The sequence below is a fragment of the Maniola hyperantus genome, chromosome 10, assembly GCF_902806685.2.
Source record: "Maniola hyperantus chromosome 10, iAphHyp1.2, whole genome shotgun sequence".
Classification (NCBI taxonomy): Eukaryota; Metazoa; Arthropoda; class Insecta; order Lepidoptera; family Nymphalidae; genus Maniola; species Maniola hyperantus.
This window is the reverse complement of record NC_048545.1, coordinates 3,417,585-3,439,750: the sequence shown is the minus strand read 5'-3', so window position 1 is coordinate 3,439,750 and position 22,166 is coordinate 3,417,585. Positions and strand designations below refer to the sequence as shown.

The 22,166-nt window shown below is 35.8% G+C and overlaps 1 protein-coding gene across 33 annotated transcripts in view; it reads left to right on the top strand.

The window, feature by feature from the left end:
* The window catches only part of LOC117986086 (modifier of mdg4-like), a 244,123-nt gene that overhangs the window by 125,822 nt on the left and 96,135 nt on the right, over nt 1–22,166 (top strand). Inside the window, exon 5 of one of the 33 annotated variants that reach the window (XM_069501352.1) lies at nt 20,034–20,272. The exons of 24 other annotated variants lie outside the window; for them this stretch is intronic. In XM_069501352.1, the coding sequence (XP_069357453.1) occupies nt 20,034–20,257 (224 nt within the window). In that variant the 3' untranslated portion in view covers nt 20,258–20,272. Of the gene's footprint in view, nt 1–61; nt 1,957–3,438; nt 3,642–8,193; nt 8,409–11,111; nt 11,375–13,709; nt 13,919–14,525; nt 14,785–16,353; nt 16,557–19,221; nt 19,434–20,033; nt 20,273–22,166 lie in introns of those variants that run through there. 8 more of the 33 variants (XM_069501365.1, XM_069501386.1, XM_069501376.1 and 5 more) reach the window with 8 other exon arrangements.

Sequence of the window (22,166 nt, the reverse complement as noted above, 5' to 3'; positions counted from 1 at the left end):
ATCAAGAGAACAAGCGTTAGCGAATTCTAAGCACTGTACTAATATGTGTAATGTCTTTTAGATTTAAATCCGGTGTTCGCGCAATCACAACGAGGGAACCCAGTTATAATGATTGGGCAGTATCGCTTCAATAGGGTTAACAAGTACGGCAGCAGAACAAGATGGGTTTGCGTCAAAGCTAAAGCTGGATGCCGAGCTTCTTTGCACACTATGGACAACGCGATAGTTCGAGTTTGGGGCTTCCATGACCCTTTAGCTCATACAAGCGCTAATAGATTTTGAAAAACAAAAAATAATAATAATGGACTTGAAACACACAAAATAGACTTGCATTAGTTAAAACAACTTTAGGTTAAAAAAAGTAAGAAGCTGTCAATAAAGCTTCGCCTTCTTACTAGCGCGTACCTACGTAGCCAATTTGACTAAGTCAAAATTCTACGGACACGTTCGAAGCGATTTGCTTCCTCGTTTCTAATTTGAACCGATCCGGTATCCGGCATCAGTTTTCCCTTCACCTTTAATATAGGTAGGTATCTTCAAATCAAAAGTGAATAGTCATCTAGGCAAGCGCGCTCCATCTTAGGCTGCATCATCACTTGCCTCCAGGACGATCTGATTGCAGCCAAGCCCTAGTCTATAAATTTAAAAAAAACACACGACAAGACATACGAAAATTACTCAAAATTGTATTGATTAGTGCAAGTGAAACTATTAAGCTATACCTAGTAACTAGAGAATGTCAAAAAGACATGATATCAAAGTAACAAGTAAGATTTTATAGCAATACTCAAAAGGACATTTTTCAAAGATAAGAACTGAAAATACAGAACTTGTCTTACGTTTAATAAAACGGTGCTTTTCCTACTTAAAAGATTACGGTCTTCAAAAGGGTCTTGGACTGAAGTAATAAAAGATGTGATGTTTTGTATAGCGGTAGTTTATGGGGCTAGAATTCATTATTAAACAGAATAATGAAATGAAAATCATGATTTTATTTATTTTTAACATAATTAATTATTAGCGTCACGCGATAAATGACGCCACAAGGCGATAAACGACAAATATTTTTCAATTTTTTAACATAAAAAACCGGCCAAGTGCGAGTCAGGCTCGCGCAATGAGGGTTCCGTACTACAGTCGTATTTTTTCGACATTTTGCACGATAATTCAAAAACTATGATGCATAAAAATAAATAAAAATCTGTTTTAGAATGTACAGGTAAAGACCTTTCATATGATACCCCACTTGATATAGTCACTCACTTCGAAAGTTGAAAATACTAATTATTAGTTCATGACCACAATTTAATTGTTTTTGTGTGATCTAACCCTAAATTCGCGGTTTTCAGATTTTACCCCAAATGTCAGCTATAAGATATACCTACCTGCCAAATTTCATGATTCTAGGTCAACGGGAAGGACCCTGTAGGTTTCTTGACAGACACAGACAGACAGACAGACAGACAGACAACAAAGTGATCCTATAAGGGTTCCGTATTTCCTTTTGAGGTACGGAACCCTAAAAATAGTGTAATTTTTGCGGGAAAATATTTTTAGCAGTAAATATTTTTCCAGTCCAAGACCCCTATTAAAGTTATTAACAATCGAGGCTTAAGAACAAAATTTTTGCATAATTTAAGTTAAAAAAAAATTAACTCGAATTGTAGGGTAGTTTTTTCATTTTGTTACTGTAAACTGAGGGTGGGGTAGTTTTAAGTGTTATTAACATTAGTTTAATTGTAGTTCAAATTTTAACTTCATAATCATTAGAATGAAATAAGTTACGAGCTAACTAACTTAAATATTACTTAAGGTTCTGGTGGTGGATAAAATAATAGTAAACGCTTTTATTCATATGATTGTATCCATGAGTAATGTTTATTTTAATTTTTTAATTCCATTATTTTTGCGTACGTAAATCATTAATTACATCTATTCGTGTATTATCAGTTTGTATTTCTTTGTTTTATTTCATCATCCTTAACTCATATCATTTTATCATATAATACTACTAGCGTCCCGCCCCGGCTTCGCATGGGTGCAATGCAGATACTAATGTGGTGTCATTGAGGTGTCATTGCCTCGGAAACTCTTAAATGAGAGGATTTATCCGACCTAATTCACATTATTTCAATTTCTCTAGGGATCTCTAATTTTTTGAGAATTAAACTATAGCTTCCTCTTGAATCACTCTATCTATTGGTGAAAACCGCATTAAAATCCGTTGCGTAGTTTAAAAGATCTACGTGTTCATACATACATACAGACAGCGGGAAGCGACTTTATTTTATACTATGTAGAGATAAAAAATCAACTTTTCTTAATGTTAACTAATTTATTAAAAATCTTTGATAAGAAATAATGTTTTTGAATGACGTTGGTCACTGTCGTTGGTAGAGTCAGATATAAAAGTAACTCTACCAAATTGATTGACAATTCTGAAGTTAAAATTAACTTAAGTGGTTGAACGAAATAATAATATAATGTAAATAGCGCAGTAAATGCAGGAATTGCCACCCTCACCACCTGGGTGGCTGGTGCACTTCGACCGTCCGCTGTGCCAGATCCTTCTTTCCACGCACATTCAAACTGTGGAATCAACTCCCATCGGCGGTGTTCCCACTATAATTAGATTACAACATGGGGTTATTCAAGGGGCGGACCAACAAATTCCTAAAAGGCCGGCAACGCATCGGCGGCTCCTTTGGTGCTGCAAATGTTCATGGGCGGCGGTAATCACTTAACATCAGGTGACCCGCCTGCTCGTTTGCTCGCTATTTCTATTTAAAAAAATGTTAATTTGTCGACAATTCAACCCAGTTACAGTACGCGGCCGAAAGTAATGTGCATTAGCCTTTAGAAAGACATTTCGGCTTTGTAGAGCGTTGTCTCTGTCACTCATACCTATATGACGTTTTGTCGGTCTCTACGACAGGGACAATGCTCTACAAATCTGCTATCTCCTTCTAAAAGTCGATGTACATTATTTTCTGCCACGTACTGTACGTAGCACGATAAATGCAGAGATTATACATTGTCGATATTTTAACCTAGTTATACGAATCGACACAACGGGATTCAAACTCGAAGACGGGTCAGGGTTCCGTCATGTCCATGTAACATGTAACTAAGTCAAAATATCGGTAATTTAACAATCGTCGTATTTTTTGTGGTACGTAGCCGCTATTATGCATACAAAATGACTTCTCACGCGCAATTTTAACTTTATGTGTCAATTGTCATATCAAAAGTACCATTTAAGTCCTTATTTTAAAAGTGAAAATTACTTTGGACATGTCAGTTGACTTATACATAGAGTTAAAATGGCGCGAGAAAAATTATTTTGTACGGACGATACCTACAATATATTATTCTTAGAAGACTAGATAGAAATCAATAATGTAGTGTCCAAAACTAAAAGGTATATACGCTTTTCAGTAAACATAATAAAGACAAATCGGGGAACCTATATGTTACTTGTGGGTGGACATCGCTTTTATAAAGAAAAGGAGACCGGAGGAAGAATAAGGTGGCAGTGCTCATTGAAATCTCGAACAAAATGCAAGGCCTTTGTTAAAACTATAGAAGGCGCAATTGTTGCAGTGTTTTTGGACCATTGTCATTAAATGAATTAAATACAGCGAGTACATTTTCAAATATCACTCGCCATTTTACCTCTGTGTTAACTGTTAGTTTCTGTAATCCATGGTGATATCCAAAGTACAGTTCACCTTTAAATTAAGGACTAAAATCGTACTTTTGACATGACAGTTGACACATAGAGTTAAAATGGCGAGTGTGATCTAAAAATGTACGCATTATAACTAATGTACATATGTTATAAGCTATTCTAGCAAATAAGGGGAATCCTGGAATGCTATAGATGTTGCAAATTAATAAGTAAAATAAATAAATCTTAATAATAATACCTATGCGCTTAGCAATTTTAGGCATAATACAGAAATTATAGCTTTATATTTAGGAGAATAAATACCTACTAAAATTATTTATTTAAGTTCCTTAAGTAACTTTAACGTCTCTTTTTAAAAATGTTTTATTTATTTTATTGTTTTCTATTCTTATGTAAGTACTTTGATCCATAATAACTCTAGCGTAGTATCGTAGAACTAAAAATATTTTATTATAATTTGTCACGATTTTTAATTGCTGTAGTCTTCAAACTATATTACGGACTAGCTTATGCTCGCGACTTCGTCCGCGTGAACTACACAAATTTCAAACCCCTATTTCACCCACTTAGGGGTTGAATTTTTAAAAATCCTTTCTTAGCGGATGCCTACGTCATAATGGCTATCTGCATGCCAAATTTCAGCCTGATCCATCCAGTCGTTTGAGGTGTGCGTTGATAGATCAGTCAGTCAGTCACCTTTTCCTTTTATATATTTAGATTGATCCACTAAAAAAATCCATTTGATGGAATAGAGTGTTTCGGTTTTATTTAAAATTTAAGAAAGTAATTAATTGTAATAATTTATGCTGTTAATGATAGTTAAAGGTACCTAATATTATTTATAATGTTATTTTTGCACTTTAATTATTTTACTGTTACAATGATCGTGAACATTCGAATTTGCTTATTTAAGTTTACATATTAATAAAAAGATTATTTTGTTAATATATTATGTTATATTAATAAAACTGTATCCGTAAATAATAGTTTTTAAATTTGACTTCATTGTCATTAATATCAACGATCAGTTGACTAATAATAATAAATTAAAGGTTGATTTTATTTGATGATCCAATTCGAGCTTAGAAATAGTTGACTATATTAAGAGTTGATATCTAAATAATCAAATGAGATGGCAATGCTTAGTTAGGACCCGTACCATTACGTAAAGCATTTACAAGATTTTTGGAGGCGTAGTCGTCCATTATTATCATATCATTAGTATCATAATCACGGCTAGATCTGTAGTGGATCACAATCACGAATTACTCTTTTGTGAATCACAATCACGGATAACAATTTTTAAGAGATTTGCGTTATCATGTACCTACCACCAGTAGATAATTTTACTAAAGTTTACTTGCTAATGATGCTAGTTAGTCATGATTTTAATTAAGTTTAACACAGAAAGTTTTATGTGCAGTATGTTTTACATTATAATTATTTTTACTTTTCAGTAATAATAAGACTTTAAAAATAAATATTTTGTACGGGACATGATAGCTCCTCGAATAAAAGTTGATCTTGACCTCTGTATCCAAGATCCACCGAGGAATAGGTATTTTTTCTGAACGATGACATAGTTGAAGTTGAAATTTTATAGAAAAATTAATAGAAATAGAAATACTTTTTATTCAATTTGACTATTACAAGTACCTTCCTTCTTTTAAATCATCAAATGCATGCATGCAATATTTTGTTAACAATTTCATCGTGACTACACTCTTTTCCATGTATTTCTTACTTGTATTATTGTTTACAGTTCGTTCATTTATAACGTGTCGTGGCACGCAAATGTTGATTGTGGGTAACTATCGTTTCTCTAGAGAAAACACGTTTGGTGCAATGACAAGATGGCAATGCTCTGTTAGGAGCCGCACTAGGTGTAAAGCATTTCTCAAGACTATTGATGACGTAGTCGTCAAGTCTGCACTGGATCATAATCATTAGTCCTCTACTGGATCACAATCACGAATGGTTCAACGTCTTCCAAACGTTAAGAACTCAGAAAAACAATGAAATGTGCATACTCATTTATTTATCAGTAGCGCTATCCTGAATTTTACTTAAAAATATTTTGAGCGTTACTGATGTATTTTTTATTTTAGATTGTTAAAACATCTAATGCCCGGCATGCATTGATTAGCTTACGACTCGCGTCTTATGTACATTGATAGTACTATGTCAGTATCCTCACGCAAGGGTCAAAAATAACTGTGCAAAGTTTCAACTCAATCGGATGAACGTTCGTAACGCTCAGGATAGGTAGGTATTAAACATATTAACATAAATTATTTTTATTTGACTATAGGAAGATAATATGTTTTATTATATTTTTTTTCTCATTAGTTATTTAATAAAATACAAAATTATAAGAATCGGTTTTTAAATTTTATTAATTTGGAATTGGGTCTTTACCTCTTCTCTCTTTCTCTGGCTCACCAGTTTGGCGAGAAAAAAATAATGTAAATATTTGGTGTACCTACGCTTGTTATAAAAAAAAATAATAAAAAAAAAACAAGAAATAAAGAAGAATTTCTTTGTACTGAAGTATCTATGCTATACTTCGCAATACTAGCCACGTCATGTACTTCTTCTTATTGGAGGTTGGCCGTCATCTCGTCAATCGTCATATATGTTATCTTTCGCCAAACGGAAAAGTTGTGCTACGTTGGCTATCTCAGTCCTTTCTCGGATGTTTCTAAGCCACGACTTTCTTCTTCTACCGATGCGGCCCCCCTCCGGAGATTCTTAGCATTCCTTTCCCATTCAAGGGACGTCGGAGACTCGGGGCCATTTCTTTCTTTTTACTTTGTTGTATGTACATAGTCTAAGATGGCTTACTAGGGAAATATTAATGTCGGTGGTATCCCGTTGCCTTTCAACGTCATCTACACTATCGTGTAATTTTTACATGTATTTTTTTACAGTTTGTGCGGTTTTAACGAGGCGTGGTACGCAAATGTTAATGGCAGGCAGACATCGTTTCTCTAACGGGAAGACGATCGGTCCTATGACAAGATGGCAGTGCTCCGTTAGAACACGCACTAAGTGTAAAGCATTTATAAAGACAATCGAAGGAGAAGTCGTTCAACTAGTATTGGATCATAATCACGATTAGTACTCCAGCGGACCAGAATCACGAATTCTGTGGTGATGGTGAATTAACGACTATGATTAATGGTCCTTAATTATTGTATGAATCAGAGAATGTATTGTACATAGCTTGATCTTATTTATTAAATATCACCTTTTTAATTAATTGATGATTATTCATTTACGAGATAGCTTCATAATTCTATTATCACATAAATATCAGTAACGTACGTAAATAAGTATTGGATCACAATCACGAGTTCTCTAGTGAAACATAATCACGGATTAATATAGTAACATCAATAGTTGTTGGAATTAGCAAAAGATTGATTATAATAATATGCAGGCTAGTGATTTAGGCGTATGTTAATTTAGTGATATTATTATTTACGAGCTAGCTTCTTTCATCTGCAATATGAATGGCTTTTTTTTCAATTTAATGATTATTATTAAAGTTAAATGTTTATTTACAGTTAGTTCAATTATAACACATCGTGGTACTCAAATGTTGCTCGCAGGCAAACATCGTTTTTCGAAAGGAAAAACTTCAGGTGTCCTGATTAGGTGGCAATGCTCAGTCAAGTCGCGCACCAAATGTAAAGCGTTTATTAAAACACTTGAAGGAGTTGTTGTTGATCTAGTTCTGAATCACAATCATGAATAGCTCTCTAGAGCCTCATAATCACGAATAGTTCTCTAGTGGATCATAATCACGAATAGTTCTCTAGTGGACCATAATCACGAATAGTTCTCAATTTTATTTTTAAGTTCTCTATTGGACCATATAATCACGATTAGTTCTCTAGTGGACCATAATCACGATAGTTCTCTAGTGGACCATAATCACGAATAGTTTTCTAGTGGACCATACTAAGAAAGTCTCTGGCGAAACAGTGACGGCAAATACAACTATATATGATTTATTTATTATGTTGTCATTTTATTGAAATGCTGTATTTTTTTTACTTACTCTTTCCACAAAGTAAAACAGCTGACTTGTTTATACTGAGTTTAGTATTTACTCGATGACGTCAGCGTCGTTATTGTAAAGCATATACAAAAATATTATAAAACTCCAGATATGCAAAGCTCATACAATAATTGTATTTTAAAAAGTAAAGACAACTTAGTGTAGTACGCGACAGGAGGAGATTGCAATCGAGTTGGGGACACCCTGCACACCCGCACAGCCCCTCGCTAACGCGGTGCGGGTTAGCGCGGGTGACATACTGGTGTGCGGGGCGTTCCCCCGCCTCATAACCCTGATTTCCATCTCGACCTGTCGCGGACATTTGTGTGTCTGTGACACATACGCATAACGATACAGACTACACATATATAAGCGCGGAGTTTACGCGCTTTTTGATACCTTACTAGGAGATACTGATTATGGGTTTCCTTTACAGTGGGATGCATCGTAACGCATCGCGGCACCAAAATGTTGGTTTCTGGTGGACATCGTTTCTCTAAGGAGAGGACGTGCGGCGTGTGGACCCGTTGGCAGTGTTCAGTCAGGAGACGCACTAAGTGTAAAGCCAACATTAAGACCATCGGAGGCACAGTCGTCAAAATGTTTCTGCAACATAATCATGATGTAATCGTATAAGATAGTGACTATAATATTGGTTTAGAAAGATCCGTAGACCTTTATTAACGCCTGGCCACGAACTTTGCGCAAAACGTAAAATAGTGTAGCGCGGGAAACGGTGAAAACAATTTGTATTTGTTGTTTGTATTATTGTTAATCATTAACAGGCAAATAAAACTAAAAATTTATTGAAATGCGCAGTTAGTGATTTAAAGATTTATTTGTTGGTTTAAGAGACGCGCGATGTCTAATCAGCTGCTCTATTGGTTCGTCAGTAAACCATTGCTTCCCGTACTGTAGAAAGTGAATGTAAAGTACTCATTTCTAGACAGGCATAATATTTTCTGCACTATCGCCCTCTATCAGTGATGTACAGAGTTCGTCTTCTCAAAATTAAAAAAAAGTTGTAACAATATTCACCACGCTGGCCAAGTTCACATTGGCAGACTTCACACACATTTGGAAAAAACATTATGGATCACTCAATTATCTCTTGCTTTAACGGTAAACATGATTTAAGAAAAACATGGTGAGCAAACCTGCATGTCTGAGAGAGCTCTTTTTGTAGCTTGGCATGCTGCTGCTGCCGTTCCCTCCGCTTTGTGCCGAGCGCGGCTTGCACATTTGTTTCCCGTGCGTCACCCCGCTTTCCGCTCCGCTCGCCGCATCGATCAAAGTCGTGGGTAGGCGATAATACTTTGACGAAGAGATCTAGCAAAGTTGCCTGTAGTAGTAGGGCTAGTTACTTCGAGTTTTAGTAGATATTTTAGAGTGTAGGTATATGTAGTAGGTTATGACCATTTATATAGCCACATGGGGGAAGTAAAAGTAATTCGCACTCAGTTATATATTTTTAGCTTAGGTACAATATCCTATATTGAACATTCCATTCATGTAACTCGGATGGTATTCCTAACTTTAGGTGTTTTAGCTGCTTATTTTCGATCTGCAATTAATTATTATCATTACACAGCTTATTTATCTGTTTTAAAAAGGATTAAATATTAAATTATAAGCTTGAATTTAATAAACTTAAACGATAATTTATTTAATGTGTTGTTATTTTGGTCATTCTTGGTGATAGGCTCCCAGCCTATAACATTATCACCCCAAGAACAGTGTCCCCTCCATTATTTCATTTATGGAAAGCGTCATCGCCCTCAACAATGAGGATTTTTCATTTCACTAATTCATATCTAAAATTATAAATACGAAAGTGTGTTTTTCTGTCTGTTGTCTTTTCACGCCCCAACAGCTGAACACTGGACCATCTAGTAACTAGTTACTACAAATAATACAAAAAATTACATTGTATTTCAGTGCCCATATTCGAAACCACTCGCACCGGAAATCTAGTCTTGATATTAGGTCATTATCGTTTCAACAGAAAACACCGTTTCGGCGGACCGAAGATCAGATGGAACTGTGTTAAAACCAACTTCGGATGTCGTGTATCCGTGGTAACTATAGACGGATTTGTGGTGAAGATTTGTAACGAGCCTCACAATCATCTATGAACTCAGGTTACTACGTGAAGAAAAACTTAGTTAGGAATGGTAATCGGGTTGCGATGGTTAAATGCACCCAAACAAAACATGAACTATTAAGGATTTCTTCCATTCTAATACCCCTTGGCATTTGTTTGTGAACTCATATTTATTTTTTACTAGATGATGCCCGCGCCTTCGTCCGCGTGGATTTAGGTTTTTAAAAATCCCGTGGGAACTCTTTGATTTTTCGGGATAAAAAGTAGCCTTCCCCGAGATGTAAGCCACCTCATCCAAGGACCAAATTTCATCAAAATCGGTTACACCGTTGGGACGTGAAAAGCTAGCAGACAGACAGACAGACACACTTTCACATTTATAATATTAGAATGATTAGTATGATTAGTATGAAAAGTATGAAATGAAAAGTATGGATTCGTACCGATCGGTACCTACCTACCGACCCGCACCGATCTCTCGGTACCGGAGACCAGCAGGGCGATTGTCTAAAACATGCATCAATCATTATTACAATCTCAATTGTTCTGATTGGCTGAATTTGTGCGATTCTTGTTGCAACAATGCATTGTAGCCAATAGTGAGCGAGCGTTAACCAATAAGAGATGATTACGATCACGACATTGTAGCTGTCATTCTCCCGCAAACGCGCTGCTGCTGCTTTAGAAATAGAATAGAATAGAAATATTTTTATACAAATATACTTTCACAAGTATGTACTTTTGAATGGCCGAATGCATCTACCACAGGTTCGGAAATTCCGAATCGGAATGCCTTCATGCAAGCGTCCTATGTATTTGTTATGCCTTTTGGGGCTACATTGAGTCAACTGGACTTGGCAGTACATGTCCAATTTCATTTTTTAAGCTGTTTTCATTTGTCGATAAGAAATGCATTCGGGACTTCTAAAACGAATGCCATAGGGCCCGCATATGCAGAACCTATGGCGTTCGTTTCGAACCTTGCATCTTTATGGACCTCTTAAAATATTATAAAATAACGATAATAAATTTTTGTTTAATTTGTGTCTATAAGATAACCCTGAGATCATTATAAAATATAAGACAATCACAAGAAGTAATTAATTAGCAAAACAGTTTTCACGGCATATCGTTTTCATATTATCACGTTATATATCGTTTTGATTTTTTTTTTAATATCTTTAATAAAAAATAATAATAACTACTTAATTTGATACCTGAATTCTAAATTGGTGGGTTTTGGATTTCAGTTCCAGTATTTGGCAGAACTCACTCTGGGAATCCCGTATTGATAGTTGGAAACTATCGATTCAATAAGGTGAATCGATGTAAAGGACCAAAAATTCGGTGGACTTGTGTGAAGAATCCCTTTGGCTGCAGAGCGACTATTTACACTATCGATGACGTCATCATAAAAACTCATAATGAACACAACCACTAAAATGCATATAGATCACATACCTACTCGTAAGTCCATGTGAAAATAAAGACATGGTTTCTTTTGCTTGCTGTACATTTTTTTTTTTTTTTTAAAGAATATTAGCCATGTTAAACGACTAATATTCCCCTTTCCTCTCCAACTAAGCGTCAAGCGCGTCAAGCTTGTGCTAGGAGTAGGTACGACAATAGTGCAACGGGCGGGGTTTGAACCGTCGACCTTTTTCGGTTTTCAGTCCACTCCTTTACCGGTTGAGCTATTGAGGCTCTAATTACTTTTATTTTATCGAAGTAAAGACTCCTTCAGGTGCGTTGGACGATTTTGGGTTTATAAAGGTGGTTGCGTCACCGACATGCTATTAATGTTAACAGTGCTCAGTGCTGATAGATGTAAAAAGTAATGGTTTTTACTTTAGATCGGTGACCGGATATAGTTACAAAAGTTCACATTAATTACCGATTAGTTTAGATTAGTTTTGGCCGGCAACGCATCCGCGGCGGTTCCTCTGGTGCTGCAAATGTTCATGGGCGGCGGTAATCACTTAACATCAGGTGACCCGCCTGCTCGTTTGCTCGCTATATCTATTTAAAAAAAATTGTTGTCCGAATGCATTGTCCGCGTTTATTATAACCGAATTCGTTAGCCGAATATGTTCGGTTACTCTAGTCGATAACATTACACGGTTGGTAACCGAATACGGTCAACCGAATAACAATTTCCACTATTGGAGACTGTAAACGGGCTACAATCGAATACGGTTAAACCGAATAATACGTTTCGATTTTAATCAAATCAAATAATTTATTCAAAATAGGTAATAAATTACACTTTGTAATTGACGGTAATGCTCGTTGGTTCGTTGAAATCGAATTTAAATTGTGTGTGTGATACTATACCGCGGGTTAAAAATCTTTATGTATTCGTTATATTATTTACTATTTTATGAAAACCATAATATAGCAAGCTGAAGCTGTGATAGCCTAGTGATTAGGACGTCCGCTTTCTAATCGGAGGTCGGGGGTTCGATCCCGAGCACGCACCTCTTACTTTTCGGAGTTATGTGCGTTTTAATTAATAAAATATCACTTACTTTAACGGTGAAGGAAAACATCGTGAAGGAACGTGCATGCCTGAGAGTTCTCCATAATGTTCTCAAAGGTGTGTGAAGTCTACCAATCCGCACATAGCCAACGTGGTAGACTATGGCCAAAACCCTTCTCACTCTGAGAGGAGACCCGTCCTCTGTAGTGAGTCGGCGATGGGTTGATCACGATTATGATGATGATAATATAGCAAAACTTCATCATCTTACATAGTTATTATACTATTTACCAGTTATAAACCGATATCACTATACAACACGGTATCACTTTACCGTATATCGGTATATTATCGTTAAAGTCTAACTAAATAAGTTTTGTATTTCAGTACCGATATTTGGTAGGACTCATAACGGGAATCCCGTAATAATGGTGGGAAACCATCGCTATAACATGGTGAACTCTAAAGGGCCAAAGATTCGTTGGAGATGTGTGAAGAATCCTTGTGGATGCAGAGCGGCCATTTATACCATCGCATCGATGACGTCATAGTGAGAAATATGAATGAACATAATCACTAAATCGCTTGTATCTAAGGCTAAGTGCACATTACGGTCTCGAATGGTTACGAAATGTAGTATGGAAATTATACTTTATCATAACCACTTCCACCGGAGAAAGCTTACATCCCGAAGACGGACATAGGCTTTTATCACGGAAAATCAAAGAATTCTCATTGGATTTTAAGAAATCAAAATTATTAATGCTTTGATTACTAATACTTTTTTGCGCCCGCGTGGGACTCAAAAAAGTATTATTAACCATAACCACTAAATAATTATCAATATAAGGCATGTACATATACAAGACACGGATAGTACTTACGAATTATACCGGATTTGTGTTACTATAAATACATACCTGCCTAAATATGAACTGAATGTGACTAGTTGTTTTATTTGAAACTGAAAATTTTTATTGTTGCTATTTTATGAAACAACTAGCTGATGCCCGCGACTTCGTTCGCGTGGATTTAGGTTTTTAAAAATCCCGTGGGAACCCTTTGATTTTCCGGGATAAAAAGTAGCCTATGTCACTCTCCACGTCTTTAACTATACCCAAAAAATCACGTCAATCGGTTGCTCCGTTGCGACGTGATTGAAGGACAAACCAACAAACCAATAAACCAACAAACCAACAAACCAACAAACCAACAAACCAACAAACAAACACACTTTCACATTTATAATATGGGTACTGATGAATATTTTTTTACAAAACGGATATGCATTTTCTTATACTTATCACCCGTTATTACTTGTATCGATACAATATCGTTAGTATCTAACTTGATAAGTTTTGCTTTTCAGTTGCGGTATTTCGCAAAACTCATACTGGGAACCTCGTCATAGTGTTGGGGAACTATCGCTTTAATAAGGAGAACTCTTGCAAAGGACCAAAGATCCGTTGGAGGTGTATCAAAAGAACTCCCTGTGGATGCAGAGCGGCCATTTATACCATCGATAACGTCATAATTAAAACTATTAATGAACATAACCACTGAAGCTCTTATATCTTAGCGCGTCAATAGTTATGTTCATTAAACGTGCCGATATTTTATATCTGAGGTTATTATTCAAATTAGGAACTTGAACGGTTGGTATAGAATTTTAGCAGGTCAATGTTTTCAATACATGCCTTACCACAAGTACTGACTGAACGTGGTAACTTATTTTATATCCTATCTGTCGATAAATAACTGTGATTGTAACCTTGATTTTTCTCTTTAACATAGTGGGCATTGCCTTTAACATAGTTTTTACTATCACAAGAGGCAGGGCATTCACGTTATTAAGTTACTTAATCATCATCATCATCAGCCTGTGGACGTCCACTGTTGGATATAGGCCTTTCATAAAGAGCGCCACCACACCCGGTCCTCAGCCTTTCTCATCCAGCCACTTGCCGCCAGCCTCTTTATATCGTCGGTCCATCGTGCTTGAGGGCGTCCCACACTACGCTTGCTTAAACGCGGTCTCCACTCAAGGAGTTTCCGGCTCCAACGGCCATGTTACTTAATACGTTTTTGTTAATATTATTAAGTATTTTCTTATATCTGTACTTACGAACACTTATTGGTACAATATTGTTAAAATTATCCAACTTAGTAAATTTTTGCATTTCAGTTCCAGTAATTCGCACGACTCATACTGGGAACCTTGTTATGACGGTGGGGAACTATCGTTTTAATATGGAGAAATCCTGCAAAGGACCGAAAGTTCGGTGGAGGTGTGTGAAGAGTCCCTGTGGATGCAGAGCGGCCATCTACACCATCGATAACTTCATAGTGAAAAAAATGAATGAACATAATCACTGAAATACTTAAGCTAAGAGCACACTAAGGTCTCAAATAGTTACTTGGAAATTATACTTATTCTTACTTAATATTTTTAATTACATTAATCGACATAATCATCTCAACTCATTACCAGCCACACGAAGAGGGATCCCAGAAAATCAAAGAGCTCTCACAGGATTTAAAAAAAAACGAAAATAATGCGGATAGTCGCGGGAATCATCTGGTAACATAATAAAAATAATAAAAAATAAAAAATACAAACTTTTTTAAATATCTTCATGTATAACGATGAACTGGATCCATATCAACTCCAGACAGAAGTCTCTTCAGTAGGTTAGTTAGTTGGTATTTTAAGAAAACAAAAAAAAATACTGTAGTAGTAAATACAATACTTTGTGGCGGTATAAGGCGATATATCGGTACAATATTAGTAAGTTAAGTATTGCATTTCAGTTCCAATATTTCGCAAAACTCATACTGGAAACCTCGTACTAATGATGGGGCACTATCGCTTTAATAAGGTAAGCCGCTGTAAAGGACCTATAATTCGGTGGAGGTGTGTCAAAAACGCATGTCGATGCAGAGCGGCTATTTACACTATCGATAATGTAATAGTGAAAATTGTGAATGAGCATAACCACTGAATCGGTCCAGCGGACTGGAGGTCGTCCTACACTGCGCTTACCACGATGCGGTCTTCACTCTAGAACACGTCTGCCCCATCAGCATGCGTCGATTCTGCGATGACCTGAAGAAGGTAGCGGGAAGCGGATGGATGAAGAAGGCGGAGGAACGTGTTTAGTGGCGCGATCTTGAAAAAGCCTACGTCCAGCAGTGGACGCGCTCAGGCTAATGAATTAGATTGGAACCACTAAAATATTATAACTAAGGCTAAGTGCAAAGAAGGACTCTGAAAACCGTAATATCATTCGTAGTTTAAATCACGCGAGATTTAATCTCTTCTATAATCGATTTTTCCGTAAAATCAATGGTAGTTGATCGATTAGGGGCAGTTTAAAATAACGATTAGATTGAACTAACCCAGAGGGCCGTTTAAATTCGTAAAATGCTACTATTGCACAAGAAGGAAGGATTGCTCGATAGGGACGGCTTTAATAATCTACATGTAAATAAAATAAATAATATTTCATTCTAAGTAGGTTATTAAGTATACAACAGACTTTCAACGTTAGAACGTTAACTTTCTAACTTCTTACATTAATAGATTTATTTTAATATTGGTGCTTAAGATATCATAGTTACAAAAAAATAAAACTGAAACAAATATAAAATCTAAATTGAATAAAAGCTTACGATTAGTGGGGTTTTACTGGAAGATCTTGTAAAATTATGGTTAGACCATTTTTAGTTTAAAGTCATTTAGGATTTCAGAGTCTCGAAAGTTTTTTAAAAACTGAATCCTTTGTATCCTCCTTGTGTCTGTGTTGTTTTGTTCTTTTATTGTAATCTTTCTTGTGGTGGTACAAATAAAGTGAATTGTAGTAATAATGTGTCTGCCTGTTCTCTTTTAAACTGTTAGTATTTGGTATTTTATGTAAACAATGTTTTTTAATGAAATTAGTGCCAACATCATTATACCCGAATAAATCCTTAAAATGTCGATAAAATCTAATTTAGTAAGTTTTGTATTTCAGTTCCGATATTTGGTACGAGTCAGACTGGGAGTGCCGTATTGATGGTGGGAAATTATCGCTTCAATAAGATCCGCTATAAGGGTCCGAAGACTCGGTGGAGATGTGTTAAGAAAAACTGTCGGTGTAAAGCGGTAATTTACACCCTCGATGACGTTATAATAAAAGCTGTGAATGAACATAACCATTGAAGTGCTGCAAATAAGAGGCCTGCATGATTATTTGGAAACTCGACCAGTATATTTTTTTTGTCCATACCTAAATATTAACTGAACGTGATTATTAGTCAGTATTTTAAGTAAATTATGTATTTATTTTACGAAATTAGTACCAATACACCCGTATAAATTGTTAAATCGGTAAAATGTCGATAAATATCTAATTTAGTAAGTTTTGCGTTTCAGTTCCGATATTTGGTAAGACTCGTACTGGGAATCCAGTTATGATGCTAGGGAATTGGCGCTTTAATAAGAACCATTCTAAAGGGCCGAAGACTCTGTGGAGATGTGTGAAAAGAAACTCTAACTGCAAAGCGGTAATTTATACTATCGATGACATCATAATAAAAATAAAAAATAAACATAATCACTGAAGTGCTCGTATTAAATGCTTATTGCGAATAAGAGGCCTGCATGGTTATTTGAGAATTCAACCAATTTTATCTTTATATCCATACCCTACTATTAACTAAATGTGTCTACCAGTTTTATTTCAATCTGTAAATTTTAGTTTTAATATAGAAATCTTTAAACCTACCCGTACAACTGTTGAATCGGTAAGTACAATTTCAATAGTATCTAACTTGTTTTGCCAATGCCATTTCAGTGCCAATATTTCGTGCGACTCATACTGGGAATCTCGTTATGACGCTAGGGAATTATCGCTTTAATAAGGACCAAAGGAAAAAAGGGACTAAAGGGCCGAAGATTCGGTGGAGGTGTGTGAAAAGAAACAATTGGTGCAAAGCGGTTATTTATACTATCGATGACATCATAATAAAAAATAAAAATAAACATAATCACTGAAGTGCTCGTATTTAATGCTATATATAATAAGAGCCTACATGGTAATTTGAGAATTCAACCAGTTTTATCTTTTCCCAATCCAATTTAATCCATCAGCCTGAATGCGTCCACTGCTGGACATAGGCCTTGCCAAAAGCGCGCCACTAAACACGGTTCTCCGCCTTCCTCATCCATCCGCTCCCCACCACCTTCTTCAGGTTATCGGTCCAGCGGGCTGGAGGTCGTGCCACACTTATCGGCACGCGGTCTTTGCTCCAGAACACGTCTGCCCCATCGGTCGTCGGTTCTGCGACAGACATGACTTGCCCAGTGCCCATTGCCACTTCAGCTTACTAATCTTTTGAGCTATGTTGGTCGCTCTTGTTCTCCTGCGAATTTCATCGTTCCGGATTTTATCCCTGTGAGTGATACCTCTATCTTTTTATCAATACCTAAATATTAAGTGAATGTGATTAGAAGTTTTATTTCAAATTGTACCTACATATTAGTTGGTATTTGATGAAAACCATGTTTTTTCACCAAATTTCACTAAGTACCTACTGGTATCCTTATATCTGTCTGCCAATCCGCACTTGGCCAGTACAGCCAGTAGCCACTTGGTAGATTATGAGCAGACATTTCTCATTTTGAGACGAGACCCGTGCTCAGTGATGAGCCGGCGATGAGTTGATCATGATGATGATGATGATCATTACATGACAGAACAGACATGAAATTTTAAGGGTGTGCTTCTTTGTAAAGAGTAGGTATCCACTAAGAAAAGATTTTTCGAAATTCCTTTTATATTTTAATGCTCACTGTATTTAAAATGTTTGCATGGCTTTTGAGAATTTTTAACCAAAGTGCAAGAGTAGAATAGTCTGTAATTTTTTTCCAGATCCAAAATTTGAAAAGACGAGGACTGGGAATGAGGTCATGATCCTTGGTGGACATCGTTATAATAGAATAATTAGGTATAAAGGACCAAAGATTCGATGGAACTGCGTCAAAACTTCATACGGCTGCCGTGTTGCAGTTGTTACTGTACAATATGAGATCGTAAAGATTTTGAACGAGCCTCATAACCATTGAAATGTATTAAGGGTGTACCTATTTGAAAAATGAGTGACTGCAGAGCGCATGATTACTGATATAATTTTGAAATCAAACCAGCGACTGCGCAACATCAGTACCTACCCTTATTATAAATGCGAAAGTGTGTTTGTTTGTTGGTTTGCCCTTCAATCACGTCGCAACGGGGCAACGGATTGACGCGATTTTGCAAGGGTATAGATAAAGACCTGGAGAGTGACATAGGCTACTTTTTATCCCGGAAAATCTAATTCCACGCGGACGAAGTCGTGGGCATCAGCTAGTCAAAATATATAAAAAAAAATATGCTGGAAAATCAAAGGATCTCCACGGGATTTTTAAAAACCTAAATCAGTAATGAAAGACACACATTGGTTCAGTATATTTGTACTAGGCTTTGTTACATTTTAACTTCAGTCACGTAACTTTCTATCTTCTACGAGTAGCTTCGTTTATATGTCGATTTTATTTTCAAAAATATTTTGATGGTTAAAATAATGATTCTGGGAGCATCATACTCTAAATAGATGAAAGAACTCTATCTGGTCATTTATGAAAAAAAACTTGTAATTAGTAGTTTCGAGGTGTTCAAATTATAAATATATAAACAGCAAATGTTTTTTACTTAAATATTTTGTTCTAAATCATGAATTCCTTCCAAACTAATGATTTAGGGAATATTTCTTTTCATATAACTTAATGCATTTTATCGGTTTATCATACCGTTATCACATGTTTTGTTATATCGGTATAAATAATATGATTTGCATTTCAGTTTCAGTTCCTGTATTTGGCAAGACTCACTCAGGGAACCCTGTGATAATCATGGGGAACCATCGCTTTAATAAAATGAACCGCTGTAAAGGTCCGAAGATCCGCTGGACTTGCGTGAAGACTCCCTGTGGATGCAGAGCGGCCCTTTACACCATCGATGACGTCATTATAAGAACACTTAATGAACATAATCACTGAAACGCTTACATCACTACATCGTAAGCGCTTAGTTTCTGTTTATTTCGACTTATCTACTATCTACTGAAGGGATTTTTATAAATTTTTCACCAATAGAAAGAGGGATTTATACATATATTTTTGAACATTTTGCTAAAATAAGCTACCGTTATGACGATTGTAAATTAAGTCGAGCCAAACTTCGCTCTGATGGAATTTGATATGACCTTAGATACAGTAGTTTTCTAATGGTGAAAGAATTACATATTAAAATCGGTTTAGTAGTTTCAAAGTTTATCGATGACAAACAAACCTACATACAAATCTTTCCTATTTATACTTAATATTAGTTTTGATGCGAAGCGTGTAGGTACAGTTTTTGTGAAAAGCTTTTTGTATCATTCTTTGTAGAAAATATGTAGAGTAGGTAAGTTATATTATTCAGGAAGCTAAGTGTGAAGTGGTTGAAAAGCTATATTTAATAAATAATAAATATAAAATATTGACGGACTTTTAATAGTAGTTTTCAAACTTACCTCGCCGCACTAATGATGATGATGATGATGATGTAAACCGTTAAAACTCAAAATACGGTATCGCTGTGATATTAAAATTCGTACTATATTGTTTTAACAGGACGTAGAGCAAGGGACCAAGAAGGTGCCGTGCCACGTCGTAAACTGAAGAGGACAAAATTGTCAGTGTCGGAAAATTCCACAATCCCAATAGATAATAAAGAAAATCAAGGAAATGAAGAAAATCAAGAAGGTGAATTTCCTGGTATAACAAGGAGATACTTCAAGAATCCGAGAATATGTCGACTTTTAGCTAAAAGTTTCGAAATTTCTAAAAGATATTAAAACAAGATATAACGTAGACGCACTGTATTTCAGTTATAAAATCTAATACCTATTATATTATTATATGTATATCGATATTTATTGGTAAAAACATGACATTAAGCAATGGTTCAATATGGGTTCAAGTTCAATTTTTTTTGTTTAAAAATTGTTTAATAATATTGGCCTGAAAGTCTTATTTTGTTTTACATGATTTTGTATAGGTTTAAGTTGAGATTGATTTAAATTAACTGAGAAAAATTAACAATTTTTGTTTTCAATCAATTCTAGTTTTAATTTCTTGTTGATTTCTTAATAAGAATCAAGTAAGAATAATTTAAATAGTATTATGGGCCCCAGACCTAACATGACAGCCTAAAAAATTACAGTGACTGAATAATGGTTGTAGAAGTGATACCAATTTTTTTTTTTCATTATTCCTAAGAAGCATCGTCGTCATCAACCGACAGACGTCCACTGCAGGACATAGGTCTGAAATGGACTAAATGGACTAAAATTGAATTTTTAATACATTAACGATTATAACATAATTTCAGTATATAAAACACGTAAAGGATCTCAATGCATCATCTACGGAGGTTTTAAGTTCTATAAGCACAAGTCATTGGGACCCAAAACCCACTGGCGATGCAGTTTGAAGAGATTAGGGTGCAAAGCCGGCATCCTCACTATTGATCAAATAATAATGAAAACATCAGGCGATCATAATCACTAATACATAAGTATTATTACTTCCCATCAGGTGTGATTGTGGTCAAGCGTATACCTATAATTAATTAAAAAAAAAAAAAAGATAATCCCGGCTGTACTCACGTGACTACCCGACCCCGACCCGACTCGGTTTAGAATAGAAATACCCCGAATGGGTTCGATACTAGTCGGGCTTACGTCGACTAACCACGTGAGTATAGCCGGGATCATCTATATTTATGACGGAAATCACTCACAATAAAACACTGATACCTGTAGTACGCGACAGGTCGAGATGGCAATCAGGGTATGAGGCGGGAGGACGACCCGCAAACCGGCACGTCACCCGCGTTATCCCGGGGGTTAGCGCGGGGGCTATGCGGGTGTACGGGGCGTCCCCACCCCGATTGCCATCTCAACCTGTCGCGGACTATATGACTATATGACGGACGACATGATGATTTTAAAGTGATGTAAAGACCTATTTAAATATAGCGTATAATAAACAATTGCGTTATTTGTATCTACCTATGCAGCAACGGACCTCGTACATCCTGCTTTAAAAAAGCGTCCTAATTTATTACAAAGACGTAGATAAGCTTCATATTATATTCCTCTCGTTAACGAATAAGTACAACTTGAGTCAGTCAAAAGTTAAGTTAACGCCATTTGCCGGCATATCATTGCGCGCTCTACACAAAGGTTATACTCTCTAGTCTCTTTTTTAAAATCTGGAGTAAGTAAACTCCAGATTTTAAAAAGTGATGACAAATTCGTACACTAGTGTGTGTGACAAATACGCGTAGCAAGTAGCGATACACTACATAGATATTGGCGCGGGGTTTACATTACACATCTTTTGGCACCTACGAGTATGTTTCAAAAAATGGCGGCCCGTTTTCAGGATTGACTATAGTTATGTACCAGTAATAACTCTGCTATGAATATAATATGTGTTCTGATTGGGATACTTACACTTTTTTTTTGGTAAAATGTTAAACGTTTTAAATTGTAATTTTTAGTTATATTTTAATTTAAATTGTACCTATTTACCTAACTGTAATTTTAATAAAGAAGTAGTATTTTTTCAAATTATTTCAATATAACTATTGTTTGTTATATTTTCTTGTAGTTTCTCACTTCTTCATCCCGTCGAGTCGACGGAGCAAGTCTAAAGAGAGACGGATTTTATGTAAAGGAAAATATAAGTACAGTATAC